Consider the following 27,259-nt stretch of genomic DNA (forward strand, 5'->3'; position numbering starts at 1 on the left):
AATTCAGCTCAATTCCGCTTTGATCAAACAGCTGTATCTACGTTTAATCAAGGCGATCCCGTGGCGCGGAGTCTGCGATGGGAAGATATTTCGATTAGGCAGATTGTGCCGGCCTGTAAATTAGTAATTTCCCGCTCGATGTAAAGGACACTGTAACGGCCGCCACTGTCGTTTGCATAATCCTTTACTATTTTGTTTCACATTCTTGATATCGCGACGTCGCGATAAGCCGCGCGGAGAGGCCTCGTCGATTCCATTAAAGAATATATGGGATGGATTTTTTTAATCAGGACCACGCGTGATAAAGACTAGAAGGCAGCTTTTGTAGCGAGGCAAATGAACGCTTTCACGTCAAATGCATCTTTAACCAAAGTGTTTTCGCCGTCAGAATTTTTGCGTAGTTTTTTTATGTGGCAATTATACTTGATTGTGGAACGAGCGCGCCATATCAAGCTGGGAATTTAGAAATGAATAATTTCGAGACTTTTATCACTCTGCGAGATCGATATCTAAATTATTAATTGCGCTGCGACACTGCGAGTGGGTTTCAATCCATCTGAGGATTGGAACAGCGGCTGCGATAACGTCGACCCCCGATAGCTAATGCAGCGATAACAACGATCGCGATAAACACAATCGTGCTTGTTATCTGCTCGTGACGTTTAACATACGGCGATTTGTGCAAGTCGAACGTGTCTTACCGCATAGATTCAAGCACATTTGAATTCTTCAAGGCTAAATTTCTCTAAGCCGATAAAGCCCGTGTATGATGAATATTAAATCGAGAAACCATCGGAAAACAATCGTATTAGTTGTTTACAATTACAATTTATATATATTGAAAAATAGGCGAGTGTCACACGTGAATGGCACAATTTGACTAGAATTGTTATTTTAAAATAATTATGCTTTTCTTTCACATAATTGTGGGGTGGAAAATGATGGAAAAATGTGGGAAATGTCTGTAATTTTGAGCAGCGTTACTTTCTACCGCTCTATTTTTCGCGTAGATCCGAAACGATCTACGTAATACACTCGACATTAATGTCTAACGACGGCAGGTCATTCGCGCGTAATTGGCTGTCACAATTGTCTTATTGATGAAGCGTTGTAGTAGAATATGAGGTCGTCATGTGTCGAGATGCAGAACTGAACCGCAAAAGAGGCGGTATATCCTGTTTTCTCAATCGTCTGCGGTAGCGAGGTATTTCCTGCGCGCTCGAAAGTAGATATATAATATTTCTATCGTTTTCTTCTTTCCCCACAAAATCATGCGTCATCATGCAACGAGAGATATAATTAGCCCATTATTAACTCGAACAGATCTAATACACTGCCTAATTATATAAAAAAAATGAATTGGAAAACTCATATTAAACCTAATCGATAATTTCCTCCATAGGTGTAGGAAAACAAAATTAATACGGTACAATTAATTTACAATAATTAGAGTTACAGTAAAAGATCCAATTTATTGTACCAAATTGTGAGGATACAGTGCGCGGATTAATATTACATTATCTCGGCGAGTTATCACTTTGATTAAACTAGAATCTTCTACACACACTGAGCGGAGTTGGAATGTAAAATTCATTAAAGAAAAGTTTTCTTTCGCGCGTAATTACGCTCGTGTTACTGATAAACACGAAAATTGCATTTATCTCGGCGGCAAATGACAATTTATCCGCGTATCGACCTATATTCCGTCGCAACCGCGGCAATTTTCTAATCTCGTTCTACTTCGGTCGAATGGCAGATCCGCGCGACAAAGTTGTGCGGCTTCCTGTTATCCTTTTGTTTTTGTTTCATTGCACCGCAAAACGGGTCTTCGTGGCGCGTAGCACAATCGATCCGGCCTCTCTCTCTCTCTCTCTCTCTCTCTCTGCTCGTCTTTTTCTTTCTTTCTCTCTCGTGGTTACCGGAACAACGCGATCATTGTTCGATAATGGTGTCAGTAGAAAGTTGGAAGGGCTTATAGGTGATCGAATACCCTGACTAATTATCTAACCGAGCGAGGGTCGGATGGACGCGATAAGCAATTTATGCGCGGGTATAGTACTATGGCTGATGGACCAAGTGTCTGTCGCAGGCGGCCATTATCCCCTGTGTTTAACCTTCTCATATTTGAATTATCTCTGAGCGTCAAAGGGAATATCGAAGTGACTTCCCATCTTTATGCAGTAATACATGTTATTGCCCGCTCATTAGATACGCAACGATATTTTATTGCCTGCTATTATATCCTTAGGACGGAACGATTTTCTGTTTAACTCCGGATGACGATGATATTGCGATAATAATAGCGTAATATTAAATATAGCATTTGTGCCGTAGCACTTTTGTGATAGATAATTTTCAGGATAATTTGGAGTCGACTTTTTAGTGGGAATAATGACGGCACCCCATTGTGTAAAAAGAAAAAGAGATGATCTTCGCTCTGTTGTTACATCGTCACTTAGGAAGAAAATAACATTCGTGAAACTAACATTGCAATATTATTGTCTAATTAATATTTAGCAATGAAATATATTAAAATACATTTGCGAATTATAGAAAATACATAATTATTTAGCGTGTAAATCACATTAATTATAAATACCGATAAAATAAAACGAAAATGAATGTAACGATAAGTAACGATTAAACTGTCTAAATATTGTTCAAAAAAATGCAGAAAAATTTAAAAAAATGTTATAATTTTATCTATAATTTTAAGTCTTGGCAAATAATAAAACACATAATATTACAATGTATTATATATCTATATTATGAATATCTAATGATAAAACAATGTTACACGATCGATTGATTTTTTTTATTTCATAATGTAATGAACTCTACTATCAAATATCAGACATATGTCGTAATATTAGTCCTCGACCATGCTTTTTTTTTCTTTCTTTTTTCTTTCTTTTGTACACCGTCTTCTTCGAGAAGCTTCTTGCGCGACCTTTGCGCGGATCACGTGTACGCTTCATCGCGCGGATCGAACAATTAGTAATTATTCAAAGTGCCGCGGAACTGCGATCAAACGGCGGAAGTCGAGGTCGGCGCGGTGCATCGGAAACAACGTGCCAGATTGCGCGTGCACGATGCAACGCGCGTGTATCGCATGGGTGGTAAAACAGCGTCTTTCCTAGCCGGGCCGCGCATATCCGCCCGTAGATGTCGCCCGCGTTGCCAGGTGACTCGACCAATGGGCGAGCGCTCTCGTCCCCCGTCCCGCCGTTGATTGGCGCTCCTGCGGTGGCACGGACAGTGATCGCAATATGGCTTCCGCCAGTGCCAGCGAGTGAGAGTACCTCCGATAAAGGTGACATCGGGTCATGGCGAGATATTTGTGGACGCAGGTGTCGTCGTGCGCGTTGAAATCGCCGTGCGTCAATCTCGCTGTCGCGCGGGCTCGTGCGGATGCGTAATTGGTATCGCGAGCGAGTTACGAGTGCGGCAAAACAATTGCTTCTCGTGCGAAGCGCAGAGAGAGAAAGAGAGAAAGAGAGAGAGAGAGAGAGAGATAGACTGACAGTGCAGAGACAGAGTGATAGACAGAGAGCGACAGAGCGAGTGAGAGAGAGAGAAAGAGAGAGAGAGAGAGGGAGAGGAGGGAGAAAACGCGACGGAAGATCGCGCTGTGCGTTCCGCTCCGTTCGAATCGAACGTAATCCCGATTAATTTCGCGCGGCAAATGAAACGATCGGTCGCGACGAATCGCGGCATACTTGACGCATAGCGACGCTGCTCCGCGCAGTGCTCGCGCGGGGGAATAACGCCGTTTTTCAGTGCGTCGCGAATCCATGCCGATCATCGTGCGTGCGAATCGAGCGAATAACGAGAGACGGTAGAAAAGAGCAAGAAAGAGAAAAAGAACACACTGTAAAGAAGACTGTGATTGCGACGAGTGTCTCGAGTTCGGCATCGCGAATCCGAGTCGGTGAAGCATCACCGGTGGCACCCCGGTGCCATCGTTTGCGTGCGTACGTGCGTACGTGCGTACGTGCGTGCGTGCATACGTGCGTGCGTGCGTGCGTGCGTGCGTGCGTGCGTGCGTGCGTGTGTGCGGGGTCGCGTGCGCACAGGTAGAAGTAGGTGCACGTTTCGGGTGCAGGGACGAGCGGACACGTTGGAGTAGCAGCGAGAGCGGTGAATGAGCGGGAAGTTGCGAACGTGCAAGAAAGAGAGAAAGAGAGACAGACCGAGTGAGAGAAACGGAGGGGGAGGGACGGGAGAGAGAGAGAGACGGCACACGCGGGGTGTATGACGCGGTTTCGGTGCGGCGAGGCGACGTTGCCAGAGTTTTCCCCCCATCGCGTACTCCGCTGTTACACGCCACTACTACTGTACGCCGGCACGAGGGAGAGGAGGGTGGTGGACACGAGAACAACCACGACATCGACGTCGACGACGACGACGACGACGACGACGACGAATACACGGTGTTGGTAGTCACGGTTGGTGATTAGTAGTAGTGCGTGATTGCGTCGCGCCAACGGGAATCTAGACGCACGCTGATCGCCCTCCCCGCGACCCCGCGATCCCGCGACGAGAAAGATATACGCCGCGGATATCATGGAACGACGCCTGACGACGTACGGTCGCAGCGACACGTGACATGCCGAGCCACAAGCCAGCGCAAGCCATGAAGAAGCCGCCACGGTGAGTGGAGACTCTTCTTCTTTCCTGGATTTTCGCTTTGTACGAATCGCAGTACGATTTCAACAAGAAAACATTAAAAACTAGATTTGTAGGACTCAAAATCGTATTGCTAATAAAAAATGGATGACTTCTCCCCTAAGGTTCAAGTCTCCCCAGGTAGTCATACCAACTAGGAGAAATTTCACTTGATTTTTGTCTCAAATGGCGATGTTTCCCTCTCTTTCCTTTTTTTCGCATTTTTCTTTACCGCAGTAAGAAAGATGCCATTAGGACAATGCAACGTTTTTGTCTCTGATTTTTAAACCTGGCTTTGACTTAAAATATTTAAAGACAGTTGACTAAAAAGCGAGACTGAAAAAGCGAAAAGTTGAACGAACTTTTGGAGATAATTCTTTGGAAATCAGTTTTTGAAGTAAAATTTGAAATTGTATCGTCCATAGACTTTCTACCTGCACCTTTTTTCTATTGTTCCAAGAAAGAAAGGGAACGTTGGCTTATTGTCAATATTTCAAAACATCGCACACTATATTTTAAAGACAAACGATGTTATTTCTTGGGAAAAGGGGCAGCAGATCGCCCGGGGTATTTCGAGATAGCTGATACGTCACTGCGACTCCAGAAGCCGGGTACACGTCCCCGCTTCTGTGGTGGCGAAGCGGCACGATTACGGGGGATGAGTCACAGAAGAGATTGACGCCTTGTTTATTGATCTTGACGCAGATGCATGGCGCTGGTACGGCATCGTCGTTATCATCGTTAGTTTATTGAGGGTCGAAAGTGTGGCACGAATTTTAGCGTGTTAAGGGGATGTCAAGACGAGATCGGAGATTTCGGTGATTTTCCAAAGGGAAATGCGGTCACGTTTATACATAAATCTGCGCCAAGTTATCAGAAAACTTGCTGAAAAGTTTTATTTTATTTATTATTATTATTATTTTTTTAATATTATTTGTTGAAAACTTTTTTAGAAGCGCATTCGCAATGTCTGGTAAAAAAAGGCCAAAAGTTTAATTATGTCGAAAATCTGAAAATTAGAATCTAACTTTAGAAGTTCACAAAAGTTTCTTTAGTTAATTCGAAGTCCATTCCTCCTTAAGGCGAAAATAGTGTTTACCGTTTTTGTTTTTCAATCTTCCATTATGCATTCCTACAATTTAATTTTTAATTAAATTTCTGTTGAAGTTCATTTGTAATTAACCGAGGAATGTGATTTCATTTGGTTGTCTGAAAAACTTTTTATCATCTATCATTAATTATGTGTAAAGTGCAAATGTTACATTTATTCATCGAGATAAAAACTATTTAGGGTTGAAATAGAATGGAAGCATAATTTAATTTGTTTACGTTTTATAAGAATAATTTATTAAGTCACCACTGTTTTCGTTTACTAATTATTAGAAAATTATTAATACTGAATATTTCTGTTTGGGGAGACGATTCGGAGTTTGAAAATCGTTTAGGAAATTATTAATTATTATTGATTTATAATAATGTCAAGATATTTATATACATAAATGTGTTATTATACGCAAAGAATCTGAAAAAAATTGCGTTCTTCTTCTTTAGAATTTATTAATGATATAGAAAGTAATTTAACCAGAGAATGATTGTCATAAAATAATGTTGCCTTGGATTAAAATACACACAGATACAAGTAGGGAAGCGATAATTTTAATAAAAATTGAAGCAGGAAGTCACTTAATAATGAAAGTAAAAGATTCGACTTAAATTTATGAAGTGGAGATAATAGGCAACAAGTAAAAGCGCGCGCGCGTGTGTATGTGTGTGTGTGTGTAAATAATATATATATACACATATGTGATTACTTTATATATATATATATATATAAAGTAATCACATATATTTTATATATATATATATATATATGTATATTTGTTTATAATACTTATACTTTCTACTCGCGCCCAAGAAAGTTACATCAAAGTTCAATTATCAACGTGTAATATTGATGGATTGATGTTTCCCCTGTGGAGGGATTTATTTTGACTTTATTTTGACTTTTTACAAGGCACATGGAAATTTCACTCCGAATTTCACTCTGCCGCGCGTAACAAAAGTTTGTAATATCGAAGTACTTAGATCCGCGCCATACCAGTTGGCGAAACTTGAAATCCGAGCTATTCGCCGCTCGTACTCGGGAATGAATTTAATCGTGTCACGAGTTTTATTCCCGAGCCAACTTTCGACGAGGAGGAAAAGCGCGCGCGATCGCGATCTTTAAGCCGGCAAAGTGTCGAAGAGATGAGCACGACGTTTAGGAATTCGAGGGTCGAACTCGCGTAGCGACGAGAGAGAACGTTCCAAATACTTGTCGGTTGTCGTCGTCGTCGTCGTCGTCGTCGTCGTCGTCGTCGTCGTCGTCGTCGTCATCGACGACGTCGGCGTCCGTCGACGAAGAAGCTGCGTAGGTCGCTAAATTATGGAGCAATGGGATAAAGGAGAGCCAGGGGAAATAAAGAGAAAGAAAAGAACGGCTGCTCGGGTTGTATCGTTGACGCTGAATAATTCTCCGCGCGTTCAAAGGCTTTAATTCGCGATCGTTGTAGTGAAAATTTAAGTATTCACTTCGCTGATTCCAAGTTTTTTCACGACCCGACACTTTTCGTTTCCCTGTGATCTTTCTTCGCGTTCACATTTTTAATTACTATCGTGTATGTATGTATATATATATATATATATATATATATATATATATATATAGTAAAATATGTAATAATATAAAAAATTGTTATGAATCCATTGTGAGGAGAGAGATAAAATATTCATACAATATTTAACATGAAGATTATTGTATTAATTGCTTATTGCAATTTATATACTAATTTTGTGAAGTATAAAAACTTAATGTCACTCTAATTTAAATTTAATTAAAAAGTCTCGTCTTTAATACTTAACTTTTTTTTCGGTTTTTTTTTAAATACATTGATATTTTAAATATTTGAAGATTGATTTACATTATTCAAATAAATTTAATTACAATTTATATTACTTTCGGAAATTTTGTCGGTATTCTCTTAGATTTTGCGACTTTCTGATATTACTTTATAATCAATCTTACCCTTTCTCGATACTCATCACGTCGCATCAGCCTCTGCTTTTTCCGCATGTTTTTATGTATATACTTTGTATAATTTATTATTTCTATTAATCTGTCCTCCTCTTTTCTTATCGCATAGTGTTCCGAGAAGCCTATACACATTCCGAGGCACACGTGCGATAAGTCGCGATGTTCTCAAGGACCCCAAAGCAATTCGCGCGGCGTATCGCGTAATTATAAATCTAAGCGCGGTGTCAATTACGCGTAACCAGAGGCGGTTACTTGGCGAGAGAGGCGCTAACGAGTCGACGACTGCGAATTCTTTCGCGGCCTTGAATGCGACTCTTCTCCGTCTCGTTTCGACGCGTTGTTTGTACGACGGCGCGTTATGCATTTGCCTCGGGGAGTGCCTCGTGTAAATAATGGAACGCGTCGGCGAAACGTTCGATCCTGCGCATTGGAAAGATGCGCCGAAACGCACGCGGCCGCCGCAGGGGACCGCGCCTTCTCGTCTCGACTCTCGTTTCGCGATATCGTCAGATTTCTAAACCAGACGATAACGCTTTTTCCGCAATTCAGCATAAAGCTGGAAAAAAAAAACATGTATCGATTTCCCATGATCTCCCTCGTTACGATAAAGTTATTTCAATGCGCCAAATTAATGACAGCCACTTCGAATAGAAAATTATAATAATTATACTGATTGCGTATTATTGTCGTGAATGTACATTTCCCATAATTAAAAAAAGATTAGCCTCTCTGGCTGTAAAAAGGATGATTCCTGAAATCCTTTGAAACGTCCGCTCATTGACTTTCGTATTTTGCTGTTTTCCTCATCATTCGATCCTTTTATGATCCCCTTGACATGCTTTTCTGAAAACGCACAATATTGCAAGGCAGATATTTCCAAATGTTCCATTGATTCCAAAATATCATTAGGAAGATAAAATCTTTTGCACACCTGTGGAATGTCTGAGGAATGTGGCCAATGTCTGGGGCATCCGTCGTTTGGACAGAGGAATTGAATAATGTTTATTTAGAAAACGAGCACAGTGTTCTATGCTTGATTTTATTGCTTATTCACTCTTTATCGACGAACACGTTTAGGGTCGATCTCTTACGGCGCTATCGCGGAAGAAATATCGCGAAGGAGAGAGCCCATAAAATCTGAGCGCGTTATATCGCAAATTTCACGCCTCCTATCTGATTTAATCCTCGAACCTCCCCGTGATATTGTAAATTGGCCGCTCGATAGACCCGTCGATTAACCGCTTCTTCCCGTCGTTCTCGCGATGCAACCTCTCGGGTTTTCTTTCTCGTGTGCCTTTCCCAGCGCCAACTGCTTTTTCACGCGATTTGCGATTACACTTACCTTGTACAAAAAAAAAAAAAGTTACATTTCTTCGAGGAAAACAAGCGCGGAAAAAGAGGCGCGGCTTTTATTAAACGGCTTGATCGGTCAATTTCAGGAATTGCAGGATTATCGACAAATTATTTCCGGGCTGAACAAAAGATCGTTTTGGAAATACGGAGGGCGATATAAGCGCGCGATGAAAATTTTACGACGCAAACGGTAAACGAGCGGCATTTAATAAATCGAGGAGAAATAGAGAAAGAGAGTTGAGGGAGAGAGAGGGAAGGAGCGTACACTCATAGTTCGCACAGCATGCGTTTCGCACGTATGCGCGCACACGCATGTAAGCGCTCTCGCATTTCCGGCCGATTTGTAACGCAGAATAATGTGCTCGGCCGCTTGGCGCGAGGCTGCATTACCTGTCTTTGTATTTGCAAACACGCTGTCGGGACATAAACATCGACCATGCCAACGTGTGCATGCACGTTGGCATGGTGCAATGATCGCGAAAGATAGAGAGAGACAGAGACAGACAGACAGACAGAGAGAGGGGGGGAAAGGGACGTACGTGATAATTACGGAATGGCCGACTTACGCGCGCCGCCGCCAAAGTCGATGCTTGAAAGGTATTTCAAATCGATCGTAATTCGAGAGGATGCGATTAGAGGAGAGAAGGAATATCGATCTGAGTAAATATTAGTTTACCATACAATAGTGAGTGCGGAGATGCAGAGATAATCTTCGATCATCCTCGTTTTACTCGAGCTCGTAGCTCGTCGTCGTCGTCGTCGTCGTCGGTAATCGAATCGCTCGCTTCAAACAGAATCTTGCTCTAATTAATATTAATTAAGCTTTTGTCATGCGTACGTGGTATTTTTAGATGCATTTTTGCGGCCTTTTAGGAAATTAGGCGTCTCTCGACGATTCCAGAGCGATATCCTTTCGAAGCGACGACATCGGAAGTTAAATTACAGATCGCGTTTATATGCCGAGAGTAATATTTATTATCGGCAGCTTTGCTGCCGGATATTTAACACCGCCTTAGATAATTAATATGTTTGATCGTAACGTACCTATCAGATGTTAGACAATATCGGTAATGGTCCTATTACGGACGAGATTATAGTCTCGACGGCAATAATTATCCTGGGCTATTGGTTCGGTCGTCGACGGCGAGTTGCTGCTTCCGCGGCATCGATTTACGAGATAAAACCCGACGTTTCTCGAAGCGTATCTCTCGTTCCGAAGCAAGTGCTCGCGAGTAGCTCGCTCCGCCAAGTGGATTACTTAATCGCTATTTTGAATTTTACATTAGCGCTAATAGGTGTCTGATCATTAGTTATTGAAAATTTATCAGTGCACGCACAGCGCACCGGTTCTCTGAATCGTGAGAACGTTTATGTAAAAACCACTGATCTTTCTTGTTAGCATAAACCAATTAAATTGATGAAACATCCCTTTATCTCAGATAGATTGAATTAAAACGGTCGGTTGTGTTGTCACGATTATCATCATTAATTAATAGTACAATGTGAAAAAGAACAATTGAGAATTGGCACGAGACTCAATGCGCTATGTAGAATAATAATATAAATTTATTCACTTAGTAGAATACAAGCGACAATACATATTTATTATAAAAATTGGAATTTGGGATCATTTACTGAAATCAAACGTGCTGAAGACGGCTCGAGTTACAGCCGGAAATGTTGTATTGTATTTGTATTCTATTACGTGAATAAATTTATATCATTATTTTACATAGAATTGAGTTCCACGCTGACTCTCAATTGTTCTTTTCCACATCGTATTAATTAATTTTTGATTTCGAGAGCTCTAAACATTTATTTATTCATTAATTACTTTCATTTTCCATCCCCGGTTAGAAAGATGCACCGCCTGTCGAGGCGTACGACATAATTGATTTGTGATAAAAAAAAAATCAACTTATCCCAGAAAACAGTCCATCACATACATGCGTGTCGCACGTGACACACACACACACACACACACACACACACACACACCCACACCCACACACACACACACACACACATACCCCCCCACACACACACACAAAACCCAAGTGCTTCGTCTGTCGCATTCGGACTCTTTCTGTCTTGCTGGAGCCATGACGCTCGCTCTCTTTGCCCCGATAACTCGACGATAAAGGCTGCGGCTGACAACCCATTTTGATAAAGGCCGTCCCGACTATCCATCGGACGTTGTTGTCGTCCTCGTCGTTTGCAATTTCAGGAACTCAAAGCCGCCGCCGCCGTCGCCGTCTCCGTCGTCGTCGTCGCCGCGCCGCGCCCCGCCATATCGCACCGCACCGCACCGCACAGCATCGTACCGCACCGCACCGCACCGCACCGCACCGCACCGCACCGTACCGTACCGCACCCCGCGATACTATCGAGGCAGGTTAATGGAAGAATTCTTGTCCTCGTCGTCGTCATCGACATAGCCGCGATCTTTCGATTAATGCGATCGATCACGGGGAAATCATTACTTTTCACCGTCGAAATCGACGGTTGCGCAAAAGACAATGGCAATCTACGAATATCAATGGGATTACTCGACTTAAATCAGATTATTAGATCGCGCTTCCTCCTTCTGAGAACTTTCCGAAATTTTTACCGACACTTCACGCGCTACGATATAACGCGTTCCGATATAATTGATCCGTTATAATCGATGTCGAAAATATTCTCTAGTGGCGAATAAGAATGATTTCGCCGACGTTTACGAAATATCCGACGTTTAGCAATATTTTCGTTCGTTTACCGCGCACGAAGTAAAAATCCGACCGCGTTGCAACGTGAGAAATCGTTAAGAATCCGGCGGGAACGTTATCGCGGGATCTACGGTGTGATTCGCGTGGAAGAAAGACGACGTCGGTGGCGCGACGTGGCCGCCTTTTTCAGCGGTATTTCACCGCGGAGAAGAAATTCCAGTAAAGCTGCGAAATAGAGAGTGCAAAGGGGCACTTTATGAGGGAGGAGAAAAAGAGAGAGCGAACGAGCGAGAGGGAAGAGGAAACAACACGCGCGCGCACACGATGCCACGAAACCGTAATGGAACTGCCTGCCAGCGGTCCGCTACTTTATTATCGATACTTTATCATCTGATATGAGAGAGAGAGAGAGAGAGAGGGGGGGGGAGGGAAATCGATATCTTTCGGAGTTTGCGGGATAAAAGTGCCGATAGGAAAATCGAATTAACGTCGCTGCGCGTAATTTCGCTCGAGAGCCGGCGTACGTCGGGGGATGCGAATTAGGACGGTTCGGGATTAGCGTAAAGCTAAGCCTCGCGCGAGGCTTAGCTTTATGCCAGAGAGTCGACTTTCCTTAACGCCGTACATCGCTGGATGTTCACGTCGCGGCGGCGATTGCAACGCGACGTGAATCGCGGAGCGCCGGACGAAATGAAAGGTGGAAAGGCGCGTAGCTTCAGCCGGTATTGATTCCGCGCGGGGGGGGGGGGGGAGGGACATTACGCCACGACAATTATGGATATTTTATTTATCCCAACCATTCGCTTTCTCAACGAAGGTATAGTATTTGCGAGCCTGCCTGCCTCTCGCGTGCGTGCAGCTTTTTCTGCACACCGACAAAGGGCTTCCCGTATCTTTTTTTTTCCCCGGTCACATATGACGCCGGCTTCTTTTTTTTCCTCTATCGCCGTATTCCGCGGTCTCTCCTTTCCCTCAATCGAACCAATGCCGATTGTTATGCGAAACTTCCGTGGAGAAAAGGGGACGAGTCTCTTATGCGGACATTGTCCAATATTATAGCGCGATTATGCGCGAACGACCCCGCGGAAATGTTTTGTCGCGGTACTCGCGGTGGTTGCGTGCCGAATTATTTCGTATTCCTCGAGATTGTAGAAATTGATTTTATATATATATATATAAAAAATCAATTTCTAACAAAATGTCAGTATATATATTTCTTTTCTCGCGTGACATTTAATTTTTCTCCGATATCTTTAATGACCGAAGAATGATTGAATTGAGAAAAATAAAGGTACAACATACAGTATTCTTGTATCAAAAGAAATTTATTTAATTAAACAATTATTATTATTATTATTGAATATAAATTTTTTCCAGTACAAAATTTTTCTTGTCTTAAACATTTTTTTTTTTTTTTTTTAAGATTGAATTTTCATCAAAGGATTTTTCCTAAATTGATAGATATTTCTCCTATTTTGAATTTGATGTATAATATACTCTTGTATAACTTATATAACTCTTTGTTATCTTAATTGTTTTATTATCCTTTTTTTGCTTTTATTGCAATCTTGTCTGGGCGCGCAAGAATGTCAAAAAGGAAGTTTTGTCCGATAGCTTCTAATTTTCGCTCCAATATTCGGGTCGAGTCTCCTACAGACAAATCTCAGATATCTTTCGGGTACGACGATTATCGCAACGATATCATGCACCTCCGTCGAGACAATAAACGAATCATTAGCTTGATATTAATAACTTTATTCCTCGCTTCGATAATACATGTCGTCTTGTCGGTGTCTCGTCACAAACTCACCGCGCGACCCATGCGAAAGTCAAATAATCTCTCTCAAAACAACGCTAGCTCTTCAGTTTTCGTTAGCTGTATTAATATAGTTGACCGGTACGCAGCAGCTTTTGATCGACCAACTGGAAATCATTTATTTGAATTTGATATATTATGAATTTGATATATATGAAGAATGATATTCCTCAGGTAACAAGTGATCAAGATGATTTATGATTTATTTTGAAATTTGAAAAATTTTAAATGTTGGAAGGGCTATAAATAATACAAATTTATAGAGAAGGTTTATAAAGAAGATATGCCATCATATAATATGATTGTGTATTTAGGATAGATGTACAAATAGAGATGTAAGATTGGCTAAAGTAAGGCTGACTAAAGAAAAAAATGGGAATGACATTGACAAGAAAAGAATTTTTGACCTTCTTAAGGAAAGGAATTTTTGCCTTCTCAAGGAAAGGTGATAAAAAATCCTTTTCTTAATTATAAAGTTTGAAGAGATAAACACATATACAAACATATAATAAGAATCGCTTCGTACAAGTCGCATACATTTTTACATAATTGCAGATGTGCTTTTGTCTTCCCGTATCTAATATGCAGTACAAAAATTTGTATTAAATTTAACATATTGTATTGCATATCTGTAAATGGTTATCTCCAAATAGTTTAAATTTTTGTTTTAGTTTAACGTCATATGCTTAGGTAACATTATGTTAACATTTAACATAAAGCAAAGGCTTTGTCACAACATGAGGTTAAATTAAACTTGTCGTGTAAAATAAAAAAATCATATTAATATTTTTATTTAATATTTTTTGACAATTGTCTCATGACAATAATTTGTCATCTTAAATTAGTGAAAAAAATTAAGTGAGCAAGTAGCAAGTTTTAGTTTACACAACAAACGTGTATGTTAAACACATATTTCGAATATTTAATACAAAAGATCCATCATCATATTTTTTTGTAACATATGGAACCCATATTTTTTGTCAGGTAGACTTTCTCCTTAAGATTAATGTTTAAAAAGAAGCTAAAATATATACCTGAAATATTTTTTCCTTTTCATCGGAATTTTTATATTACGATCGAAAAAGATACACTTTCTCATGATGGTGACGATACATTCGCCATGCGGAAAATATTTAATGGCAAAGATGTAGGAAATTCATTGGTCAAAAATTCGCGAATTTTCAATCGGGGTCGTAAATAGTAACAGGTCCCTCTTGTTTTATCTCGCGGGCGAAGCGTAGGCTGTGAAGGTCGATACGGCGATGCTCTCGTAACCTTTAACCCGTGATTGCAGAAGAGGAGAGGAACATGATCGCAGCGGCACGTGGATTACCGTGTTCGCTTTCGAATAGTCGTCCCCGAAACATCCTCGTCTTCCATCGCGGGATCGATATGCGCTCCGTTTCGTCCCCCGCGTTATCTCCTCCCCTTCCCCTTATTACATATAGTCCCAGCTCGATCGTAATTATCGCTTCCGCTCTCGCGCACATTATTAATCATGTTGTCAGCGATTCGCGGCGAATGCGAGGTTTATTTCTGCAAGACAGGCAAATCTTTGTCTTTAGAGGGAGAATCGCGCACATTAGTTGACAGCAGTTAAAAATGATTTATTTGCAGACGAAGAGAATGGAAACGTAAAATAGAGATAGCCCGGAAGTCTTATCAAACTTTCATTTGTTGATGAATGAAAAAAATCTCGAACTTATGAAGCAGCGAATGGAATGTAAATATAATCACAGATATGTATGGATGGCGGGCTAATATTGCGAAGCCGTACACAGTTTGTAATCCGTTGGATTGAATTTGTAGAAAGCTAGGGCAGATTCAGACAATAAACGGGAATAAAAAATAAAATATAAAAAATTAGAAACGAGAAAATTTAAAAATATTGGAAACAGGAATTTTAAAGACATTTCAAAGACATACCACCAAGGTGATCTTTCATTGGTTAAAAGTAATTTTTGTTCCTTATTTTTTACCTCTTTAGTCATTTATTTTGTATTTCATTGTGTTGAGTCTACAATGTTTGCATGCATTTTTTTCTTTGTAAAAATTTTTTCTAAAAATAAACATCCTTTCATATAATTTTCCAGCATACAAAAAAAAGATTAATTGTTACTATATATTAATATATATTAATATATATTAATATATATATAGTATATATATATAGTAACAATTAATTTTTTTTTGTATACCGGATAATTATATGAAAGGATATTTATTTTTAGAAAAAATTTTTACAAAGAAAAAATGCATGCAAACATTGTATACAAAAAAAAAGATTAATTGTTACTATATATTAATATATATTAATATATATATATATATATATATATATATAATAACAATTAATCTTTTTTTTTGTATACTGGAAAATTATATGAAAGCATATTTATTAAAAAAAAGTGTGTGTGTGTGTGTGTGTGTGTGTGTGTGTGTGTGTGTGTGTGTGTGTGTGTGTGTGTGTGTGGTGTGTGTGTGTGTGTGTGTGAGGGGGGGGTGTATTAACTGTATATATAATTAATTGTTACTTGCTAATAGAATACCACTGTTAAGGGTCGGTTAGAGGCCTAAAGGATATTGACCGATAGAAATGTTTGAGCCATGTATATTGTTATTTTAGATAACAAAATCAAATATAGTACCCAAAAATACCATATTTGGTTGCATCGTTCAAGGCCAGTTATAGGCGTAAAAGGATTGGCCAATAGAAATGTTAGAAATATTTGCGTATGCGTATATGCGTGACACGCTTTTCTCATTGGTATTTTCCATTTTCGGGTGCTTCTCGACTTTTTAGTCAGTCGCATTTTGACTTCGGACGGTATAAGTGCTTTCCAGTTTTCTTGCGTACTTTGACTATCGTTATAACTCTCTTTTATAATTTCTTGGTGATTTGGTGTGAACTGACATAATCAAGAACATGAAGATGAAACAATTCATGCCATGGCGATTAATTAAAATCGATTTGAAAGAGAAAAGGTAAAGGATTAACAGAATGGATGACAATCTCTTTAGAATAGTATATATCGCACATCGCTTAGCTTTTAATGCAATAATGTTTATTTCTCTCAATGTAGATTAATTTTAATTTCAGTTTAACTTATCTTTTTTTTTTAATTTTGAAAATTAGAGAAAGATTGAGTGTAAATTAAAGGTAGATAAAATTAATCTACATAAATAGAGATAGACATAATAAGATAGACATAATAGGCATTTTGATTGCTTGGCTTTATACATTGATTTTTATATTATTTTATATAATATTCCGGAAAACATTTTGCTCTCCAATATACTCTTCTCTCTGATCTCTGATCTCTAATTTGTGCATTTTAATGTGTACCGAAAATTTTATTTTTTTACAAGCGAATACAAATCTCTTTCTCTACATCTTTCTTTTGGTGATTTAATCAATTTGAGAATTTTTTGTTAAAATGAAAAATATTATTTTGCGTTTTTTTTTTGTCTTCTTTATTTAAGTCGCAAATTATATATATTTTGCTATTTCTGAAACTGTGAATTTTTGGCTCCATCTTTTTGTTAAAAAATGTATCATTGATAATGCAATTTGCAGTCAGATCTGTTAATAAAATATAGTAGGTATCTTGTTCTAATTGCGTAAAATGTATGTAACTTTAATAATTTTTAACGTACTATTTTTGAAATCTCAAAATGGCGGAGCAGACCTTGAGTTCTCGCAACAGTTATTAGTTTCTAAATTTGCGAAAGAGAAATTGCTTTACCTGCCGTATGACCATTTATCTTTTCTTTATGTTTGGAAAACTCAAAGAATTGTTTGAATGCAGCAGCATTTTCACTTAATTCTTTTGAAAGCCAGCTTTTGGGGTCGCAATGTGCGACACGATGCATAATGTTTTAATTGGATCGGCTATTTAATATCGACGGCAGTTGATACTTGAACGTATCTATCGCAATCGAGGAGGAAATGAATGAGCAAAATGAGCTTACTTTTTTATCTCAATTAATCTGAAATCTACTTGCGAGTTTCATGAAATTACTACTAATTATATTATAGATTTGATAAATTTTGATTGGGTATTCATATAAAATTAGATCATAATCTACTCCCGTAATTAATTACATAAATATAAGTTCTTATTGCGTGTACATATCTTGTAAAAATAATTAATGCATTCGCGATGGCGACTTTTTGCGGGAAACTAATTAAATCTCTCACCGGCACCGAATATCGATTTTAAAATTATCGACGAACTGTAAAGTTATAAGTAGACGAGCTGGTGCTTTGATTTTGCGAGGAAGATCTCTCTTCTCCCTACGACGGTATGTCATGGGCAAAATAAGTCTCGAAATTTGCATTCCCCTTAGAAATAAACTCGTTAGAATCGTGACTCAAATTCTGCGTAAACCGAAGCACGCTTTCCAGATTCCATTTGTTCGTAACTGAAATCCGATTATCCGCGAGAGGCCACAAGTGTCCGCAACTCAAGAATTTAGATTCGCCATTTGATTAGAATAATATTTAAAAAAAAAAGGGAAATATCTTTGTAAAAGAGAAATATCTTTAAAAAATTTTTTTTCTAAGATTGCGCGACTATGTTTATATTTTTTATTTTCATTTATAATTATTACTAAAAGAAAACTTTTTTTTAATTATTAATGCTTATTACTTTATGTGTGCTTTATTATTATTTCTTCACGTAATAATTTTTTTAATTTTGATAATATATTTGTATTTTTTAAATAAATTTTTTTTAAATTTAAATTTTATATTGCAATGCTATTATGTGCTCAATTACGCATTTTTGAAATTTATGTTTTTCCTTGTTTCGAATAAAAAAATTATTTAAAGATACACTATGGTAAAGATCTAAAAACCCTGTTTTAAAAAAATTTTTTTAAAACATATGTAATGATGTTGCACAGTATTGCGCAACGTAAATCTCTATATTCAAAAAATATGTCCATCAGCTATGTAGGGAGCTTAAGTTGTAATTATCGGAAATGAAAAATTCTTGAAAATTTCAAAACTGTATGAGTGTAGTTTTAGTTAGGCTTAAATATTTTTTAAAATAATGTTTTTCGCGAAATGGCAGTTCGAAAAAGAATTCAAAATTTCATTAGAATTTTACATTTATTAAACATCTTGTTTTTAGAAACTAAGAATTAATTTTTACGTTTAACTGAAACTATTCACTAAAGTTATTTTTGAAATTTGAATCGATCAAAAATTATTCTAATTATAAATACCGTTAAAAAAGTAATTTCAAGAAAAACGCTTAAAGCTCGATCAAGATTCGATTATTTATCAGACAAATTTATTAGTTTATCGTAATGAGTTTACCGATGAAAACATGATAAATTACATGATTGAGGAAATTTTTGTCGAAATACATCAGGTGTTCAAAGATGTTTAAAGGACGACTGACCAAGTAAAGGACCATCTGCTTTCACTATATTCGTTTCAAAAAATAGAACGCAAATTTTTTTAATATTATATTTCTAGGACATTGACTTTCGAGAAATGCAAAAAAAAATTGGGTCTGTGTTAGGCTACCGTAGTCTCAAATAACAAAACAACATAAGCAGGTAGAAAAACTCCAATGTCACTCAATAAGATATATTATCTTCGTAAATCCCACTTTGACAAATCTTTTGAATTTTCGATCTTTTACATAAATCATTCTTTTGGTTTCTTCATTTTCATATTAAATGCTGACAAATGCTGATTGATTAATTTAAAATTTAGAGTGATATTAATTATTTTATTGACTTTAAGGTTGAAAGAAATAGCCTGATATTGCACATAAAAGTATATTATTCCACTATAATATATTATTTTTAACGTAATTGTATATGCGAGAATATTGTATATGCGAGTAATAATTTTTATATATCTTACAAGTCAACAGCAATTTTTAACAACGAACGAAACCTCGATTTGTTTGTCTTAAAATATTACGAGTTTAAAATTCAATTTTTTTTTCTCCTACAGATTTATTTTTCTTATTTTTCTTTATTTTTTTTTATTTTTCTTTGGATTGGGTAAAATTATGAAATTATTACATGATTTTTTAATGACAATTTCTTATTGAAGAAAGCGACACGATATCAGATTTTGATTTTTTTTACTTGGATTACTAGGGACGAGGCGTTACCAATCATTTAATGATAAGATTACTTTCCACTGTCAATAACAACAGACTAAACTAACATGTTTCACATATCTTTTGAATACATGAAACATTATTCTATGGAATTCTATCTTTATATACACAAAGTTTTATTTTAAAAAAGTTCGTAATATTGATTTTGAACATTTTTGAGACTTGGACATTTCTTTCTGAGAATTTCTTCTTTTCGAAAATCTTTCGAAGAAAATTGTATAGTAATTTTATCTTTAATTATATTTTTTAATAAATGTGCTTAAATGTGTACGTGATTTTATATTTTATATATTATTTATGATATATAAAGCAAATTATACATATATATATATATATATATATATATATATAAGCAATATTAATATTATTTGTCGATATAATAATTACGATTTTCGTCCATGTTTATATTGGAATATAATTGACTTCGCTGCTTCCGTCGGCTTGCTTGTAAAACATCTTTGGCAGAAGATTCAGCAATAATCTCGCTAAGTATTGACCACACTCGTATCTCCCTCGGAAATTACATACTCCGTAGGATTATCTCTGAGGTTCCACGCGGATGATCTCAAGGCCGAATTAAGTGCGAATAAAGGCCACTAAGCCGATCAGTTATCCTTATAAGGAATCTCGACACTCATCGCATAACAAGCTGACGATTCGAGCAGAAAGAAAGGGAAATATCCATCTTCGCTTGATATCCAATGATAATATTATTGCCTCCGCTCTCTCGTGCGAGTTTCCCTTTTTTCCCCCCCATTTTCTCCCGATGGTGCAGGCGATATCCATCGGCAAACGATCTCCCGTTTCATGTGACTATTCCGTATTATTATGTCTCGAGCGATACAACCATCGTGATGACGAGCCGGGGGATCCGAGGAAATAGAAAAGAAAATCGGGAGGGAAAATAGGCGAGAGCGTCGCGACGTCTACGAGAGGCGCAACAGTTTGGTCTTAGGAGGCTTATTACGGTCGTTTAAGCCCCCCCCCCCCCCCTCCCATTCGATCGATCTTAAATAAGGAACGTACGAAGAAGGAGCTCTGCTCTCGTGATACTTTTAGCATCGACATTTAGTTTCACGGCGCATCCTCCACGTCGCATGAAATAAAAATTATGTTATAGATGGTTTATTCCAGATAAAAAAGTTTGGCCTTGCAGGGGAATTTAATAAAATCACTTTTAATAGGTGAGCTTTGTTTCTTCAAAAGAGTGTAACTTTTCAAGTTAACTCTTTTGTTTGAGCGATGATTAAAATCATGCAAACTCGCTCTATATATCAGATTTAAATTAATTAAATATCAAATGGGAGCAACTTTATTTACAATTATTACTGTTGTTACGTGAAATATGTGTTACAAGCATCTCGACAATTGTCACATTCAGGTTAATCGATTTCTAGTTAGGTCTTGATGGTTCACGCCTGAGTACTCTCGGCACCCTCTCGGCACTCATTGCGCATCTAGTTTCTCCCTTTCGCCCTACTAATCTCCAAACTGAAATACTTGTTATTGAGAGAGAATGAGTGAGTGAGTGAGTGAGTGAGTGTGTGAGTGAGAGAGAGAGAGAGACGCGCGCGCGCGCGCGCGCGCGCGCGCGCACACACACACACACACACACACACACACACACACACACACAGAGAGAGAGAGAGAGAGAGAGAGAGAGAGAGAGAGAGAGAGAGAGAGAGAGAGAGAGAGAGAGAGAGAGAGAGAGAGAGAGAGAGAGAGAGAGAGAGAGAGAGAGAGAGAGAGAGAGAGAGAGAGAGAGAGAGAGAGAGAGAGAGAGAGAGAGAGAGAGAGAGAGAGAGAGAGAGAGAGAGAGAGAGAGAGAGAGAGAGAGAGAGAGAGAGAGAGAAAGAGTTAATATTTTGTTGGAAATTTGTTGTTCTTAGACAGTTTTCAGTGATCAATAGTGATCAGTGATCAATAGTATCACATAGTTACATATCACAATAGTTTAGAAATTAATGATTTTTAATCAACTTTTCAGTATTATGTGTACTTTGTAAATGTCTTTGCATGTCTTTGTGTAAATGTTAGGTGAAATGTTGGAAACACTTCTCTTTCTCACCCCTCCCGAAAATTTCCATTAAATGTTAACATGGTTTAATAATAACTCAACATATAATTTTTTAACATATATTTTTTTAAACATATATTTATTGCAGATACACATGGATCTCCACTGAAGTATCTATTATTTGTGCTAATAAATAAATATTTATTAATACAAACAAAGCAAGGACGGAGCAGGGATATTTAATATAACATAGAGAAGAATGCGTACAGATAATGTTTAATATTACATAACAAAATGAAAGAGTAAGATTTTATTTTTTGTTGATTCAATGGATCGGTAATTCAGTGGTTTTTACAACCTACGGCATACAATACTATTTTTCGTGTTAATTCCCATGCGATCTAGTAACTTTATTGAATGCTGTATGTATAATTTACCAGATCGTATGTAAATTAAGCGAAAAATAGCACGTGTCCCGTAGGTTACGGGGATACTTTTATGATACTTCGTTCTTTAATTTATTTCTTTCTTTAATTTTTTTTTATTTTGTTTTTCTTTTTTTCCTTTATTTTCTTTTTCTTTTCCTTTCCTTTCCTTTTCTTTTCTTTAATTTCCTTTAATTTCTCCTGCACGGTTTTTTTTTGTGAGATGTGAGAATGCTTTTTTAAATTCTTTTACATCTTATGCGCATGACCTTTCGTGTGAAGAACCTTTTGAAAAAAAATTATCTGAATATTATAAATTTATTATTTTTTCATTTATTATTATTTATTACAAATTTATATTCTCATATTTCTCTCCTTTATATTAATCGTTTGAGAAAATATGATTTCAATAATAGCAATAAATCTGTCGCGAATTTATCGATTTTTCGACTCGTTGAGACTCACAGTCCGATAATTTAACGTTGTCATCACAACGTTCGATTTTATTTAATAATTAACGACGAATCGAGCGCGTAATTTGCCACAGCGCGCAATTCACGTTATTTCCCGGTGTTCTCCGGTGTTTAACTCCGGTATTAATCTCCGTAGTTTGTTTCAAAGAGGAGCGACGACGACTCCGCGATCGCCGGCGTCGGCAAAAAACGCGACGGAGGAGGTTCTCGATTTTAATTAACCGTCTTGAAGAGACCGCTCGCGTTCCGCATCCGAGTGCGAGGGGGAAGCACGTGGTGCGGCATGCATCATATGGGGGCGCGGCGCGCGGCACGTGTGTAAGTGCAACGAGTGTACTTAACCGTAAAACTGGGGCCCCATGCTCGTTTCTTAGCTCTCGGCTCGTGCTGGGCAACGGGAGCGGCGAGCTCGAACCCGCCGGGCGATACCGCGGCCGATAAAGCAACCAACCAACGCCATTATAAATATATAGTGTCGTTAACGTACGTACGTTGCGCCGATAACGCGATAACCCGTAAATAGCCCGCGCAAGCGTCGGCGGTGCACGGGGGTGGAAAAGCACCCTTCCCCCGCCGTCCCACCCGCCCCGCTGGCGCGACGGCGGATCCGTTCTCCCTTTCGCCTCCTTCCTCCCCGCCGGTGTGAAAAAGAAGTTGCGCGTGTTGCATTTTACCTGCGGGAACACGCGCGTAATTCTCGTCGGCTACAGGCAAAACGAGACACGGTATATGTAACGTGAACACGAACAACGGCACTCCGTCGGAACACACACACACACACACACACACACACGCGCGCGCGCGCGCGCGCGCCTCTCTTTACGATGCACCTCGCATATTACAACGATAATACCGCGAGTACATAATTTTTGTTCTTTATATTTGCTGTGATAATCTCTTATCGACACGCATCGACAAGAGAAAAAACATACGTTCGAGCTAGAACGCGATTTCACTCTTCGTTGTAGGGGATTAATCGGGGAATTAATTTCTCGCTTATATATAGCTCCTTTTTTTATTCCTCACTGGAGATTACATGCTTATATGTTTATCACAAATCTTTCATAGCCTGAGAAAACAAACTCAGTCTTTTTTTTTTTTTCTAATATGAATTAAAAATGATCGGTGACTAAATCCGTCATAGTGATTAATATTTTTTTCAAACTGTTAATTATAATAAAAAAATATTTGAATTTTAATGAACGAATTAACGTATTTTTAGCTCGTTGCTGTTTTTCAACATGGATCACAGCGGAAAGGAAGTGATATACACAAATTAAATTAAATCGAATAATTTTGCATTGAATACAACTGCAGCGATGTGCGCGGATATAATTATTTCTACGTCCCCGTCTCAGGTTTTGTTACGTAATTAACTCCCTCCGCGAAACGAGCTAAACCGGGCGGCGGCGTGAAAAGGCTCGGTCTGTCCCTGGAGCATAAACAAGATGGGGTTGTATCTCGTGTATATTCAGCGACTGTGCGGTGTAACCCTCGTTGTAATTTATAAAATAAGAGACCACGCGGTGTCGCGCCTTCGCAACCGCTCGAACCCGCTCGAACCCGCCGTCGCCGCCGCGAACAAATTTGCCGGCTATATATTTGCAAATTATTATCGACCTCTTGCGCGCAACAGGGAAACAAACATGTCGCGAAAAGTGTATATAAACGCACCGACACATTCGCTTTCCGCAATGCGAAATAGAACCTCGACACAGGATATTAAATCCGTCTCTCGGGTCTCTCTTGTGCAATACATATGCTAATATAATACACCACGCAACTTTTTACTATTCAGTATTTTTTCAAGCAATGACCGACAATGTTTAAAGAATATATTAAACATATCGCATTTGTCGAAAGACGTGCTTTGTAAAGATTAATTTAAATTACTCAATGTTTAAAAAAGACACTCGATAGAAAATTTCTTCTTTCACTTCCAAAACATTTACTTCCAAAAGATCTTTATATTTTAAAAGTGATCTGTTAAGCGAAATTAACTTATTCGATCACACACACGTACACACACACACACACACACACACACACACACACACATACACACACGCGCGCGCGCGCATAAAATGTTGTGTGTGTTGTGTGTATCGTTTTGTTTCGTGATTTTCGCGAAACCGTGAACACGTGACCGACAGGGCAAATTCGCATTCTGAGATACGTATTTTACTCAACGTGGCAATTTTTGGCCGGCAGTGCAGCGCAAATTTCGCGGCAGTAATTCATAATGGAGTGACGGATCGGATCGTGCGGTCGGTGCCAATTAAAATCGCTCGTTTCTCGCAGCGAAGTTCGGTAGTTTTCGCTTTATCGGATGGCATAAGCGTTCACACGCGCCGAAACGTAACTCACTGCACATTCATTCGGCTAACCGTTCCGGTTAATGGAGGAGAAAGTCATTTTCGACTTTGATGCATCCCGTGTTACGACACCGCGCTCCTCGTAGTTCAACTTGCGAAACTTAACTTAACTGTGGTTTATGCCTTTTTGGCACACGGAAATGTCTCTTCGTATAATGTAAAATAAATTCAATTAGCCGAAAATACGATTTATCGCACTTTCTACTATTACGAACACCGCTGCATCGACTTAGACTTTTAAACAATGTTATAAATCTTTTTTCTGGAATTCTGCTGTTTTTGCGACGCCAAAAATTTGCATTACTTTTGAAGCGATAATTTATTTAAAAATTTATTTTTTAATAGATACTTTCAGATCTTGAATTCTTGAAATATTTATTGTATATTTACTCAAAATGTTTGTTGTGAAAATTATAAAAGTTATAAAAGTCGCATTTTGATAAATGATATTTATTTTTACAATCTCGAAAAGATCTCGCATTTGTTGATTGATTTTTAGAATCGAGATCTTCATTTTCCGTCAAAATTCGTGCCCGCGCTACTTCAATCATAGTAATCTCGCGATAATTACGGAGAGCATCGTTAGTCTCTCAAGACACTGTCGGTTGATCTCGCCGGAAGGAAACTTTCCTCGGGATTCATCGCGATAACCCCGGCGTAAAATCTCAACTCATCCAATTCCGTGGCGGCCCATAAAACTTGCTCCTGTCGACCTATTATACAGCGCCTGGGAAGTATCGGCGATATTTCGCGGGAGCTTTAGCGTCGACGGGGACGAGAAATTTTATATACGCATCGCCGGTAGCGTTCTCGCCTAAGCTCTCTCGCTAACGTAAGAGACCACACCGCTCTTTCTCTCACGGTGATGAGGAGTACGCGCGGGGCGAGGGGGGGGGGCGGGAGGAGGAGTACGCGCGCGTACGATGGGTAGGGGGTAGCTGGTCTTATCTGGGGCAATGGAACACAACCGCGCGCCTGTAGATTCTTACCGACGCAAACTGCATCCGAGAGAGAGAGAGAGAGAGAGAGAACAACGAAAGTGAACGAACACCGCGACTTGCGCCAGCTTGCGCGAACTGATCGGCAAACTCGCGAACTCCGGCGAACTGGACGAACTCGCCGCGAACTTCTTTCTCCTTCTTTCTTTCTCCCGGTCGGCATAATGGCGGTCATTATGCGGTCGCGCTAATCAGCCGCGTTTTCATAGCATGCGATAGCATGTGAAATGTCCGCCGAAGAAGTGAAGTAAAACTTCGAACGATAGAATGACGTTACTTGGTAGACAGAATCTTAGGTGTCTATCTAATTTTTTTTTTTTTTTATTTGTATTTATAAATTGCTTATATCGCGAACTATACATCACGGGCGACGTGGCAATGAATTTTGGGATTTTCAACGACGAAAGGTATGTAAAATACTTTTTTTGTCGCGAAATTTAATCTTTAATTCTTACATCATAATTATAAATTATGAAAAATTATATTGGATTTGGTATTACCGTTCTTTATATAAGAATTATGATGATACGCTTATCATAATAGTGAAACACTAAATAAAATCATATATTTACTGAAGAATAGATTTTTTAACGTATTTGTAAAAATGTCCCTGAAAAGAATAGCAAAAATTTTTCGATGCTCTGTATATACATAAAATTATTTAACATAGTACACATTTTATCTAAATCGATCCGTAAATTGCATAATTTTGATATTGAATCATTATCTCGATCGTTTCTTTACGTAATCGCTCGTACAAATCTTACAATTATCGTTGTTATCAAGCCCGTTGCCGTATCGAAATTGTCTTGTCGGACGATCTCAAGCATTCGCTGTGTGTTTTGTCAAATCAGCTGGCTAGTTATGTCCAAGGCCGAAGGCAGGGAGATATAAATTGCTGTAGAAACAGCCGCGTTCAAGCGAGGTGGAAAATGAGATTCGTCCCGCTCTCTGCGGCACACAGATAAAAATAATCCCCTGACTAAGATCTAGGTTTTGGCGACTCTATTATTACCTCGAGTCTTACTCACCATCGATGGCAGAAAGAAATCCAGCGTGTCGTTTACGTGGAAACCGAACGCTTCTTCTTGCGAAAATGACTTAAAGTTGTACTCCACGAGAGATAACATTTGTCTCTCACAAATTGGATATTTTTCTTCATTTATTTCTGAAAATTGGTTATCTCATCTCGCGAAAACAATTG

General features: G+C 38.6%; 1 protein-coding gene across 5 annotated transcripts in view; it reads left to right on the plus strand.

Moving 5' to 3' along the window:
• The window catches only part of lilli (AF4/FMR2 family member lilliputian), a 211,105-nt gene that overhangs the window by 42,730 nt on the left and 141,116 nt on the right, over positions 1-27,259 (plus strand). The window contains exon 1 of one of the 5 annotated variants that reach the window (XM_011631837.3): positions 3,090-4,653. The exons of the other annotated variants lie outside the window; for them this stretch is intronic. Coding sequence (XP_011630139.2) covers positions 4,610-4,653 — 44 coding nt within the window. The 5' untranslated portion in view covers positions 3,090-4,609. Of the gene's footprint in view, positions 1-3,089; positions 4,654-27,259 lie in introns of those variants that run through there. 5 annotated transcript variants of the gene reach the window in all.

This window comes from Pogonomyrmex barbatus, unplaced genomic scaffold (genome assembly GCF_055798465.1).
Source record: "Pogonomyrmex barbatus isolate J1 unplaced genomic scaffold, ASM5579846v1 scaffold1, whole genome shotgun sequence".
Taxonomy (NCBI): domain Eukaryota; kingdom Metazoa; phylum Arthropoda; class Insecta; order Hymenoptera; family Formicidae; genus Pogonomyrmex; species Pogonomyrmex barbatus.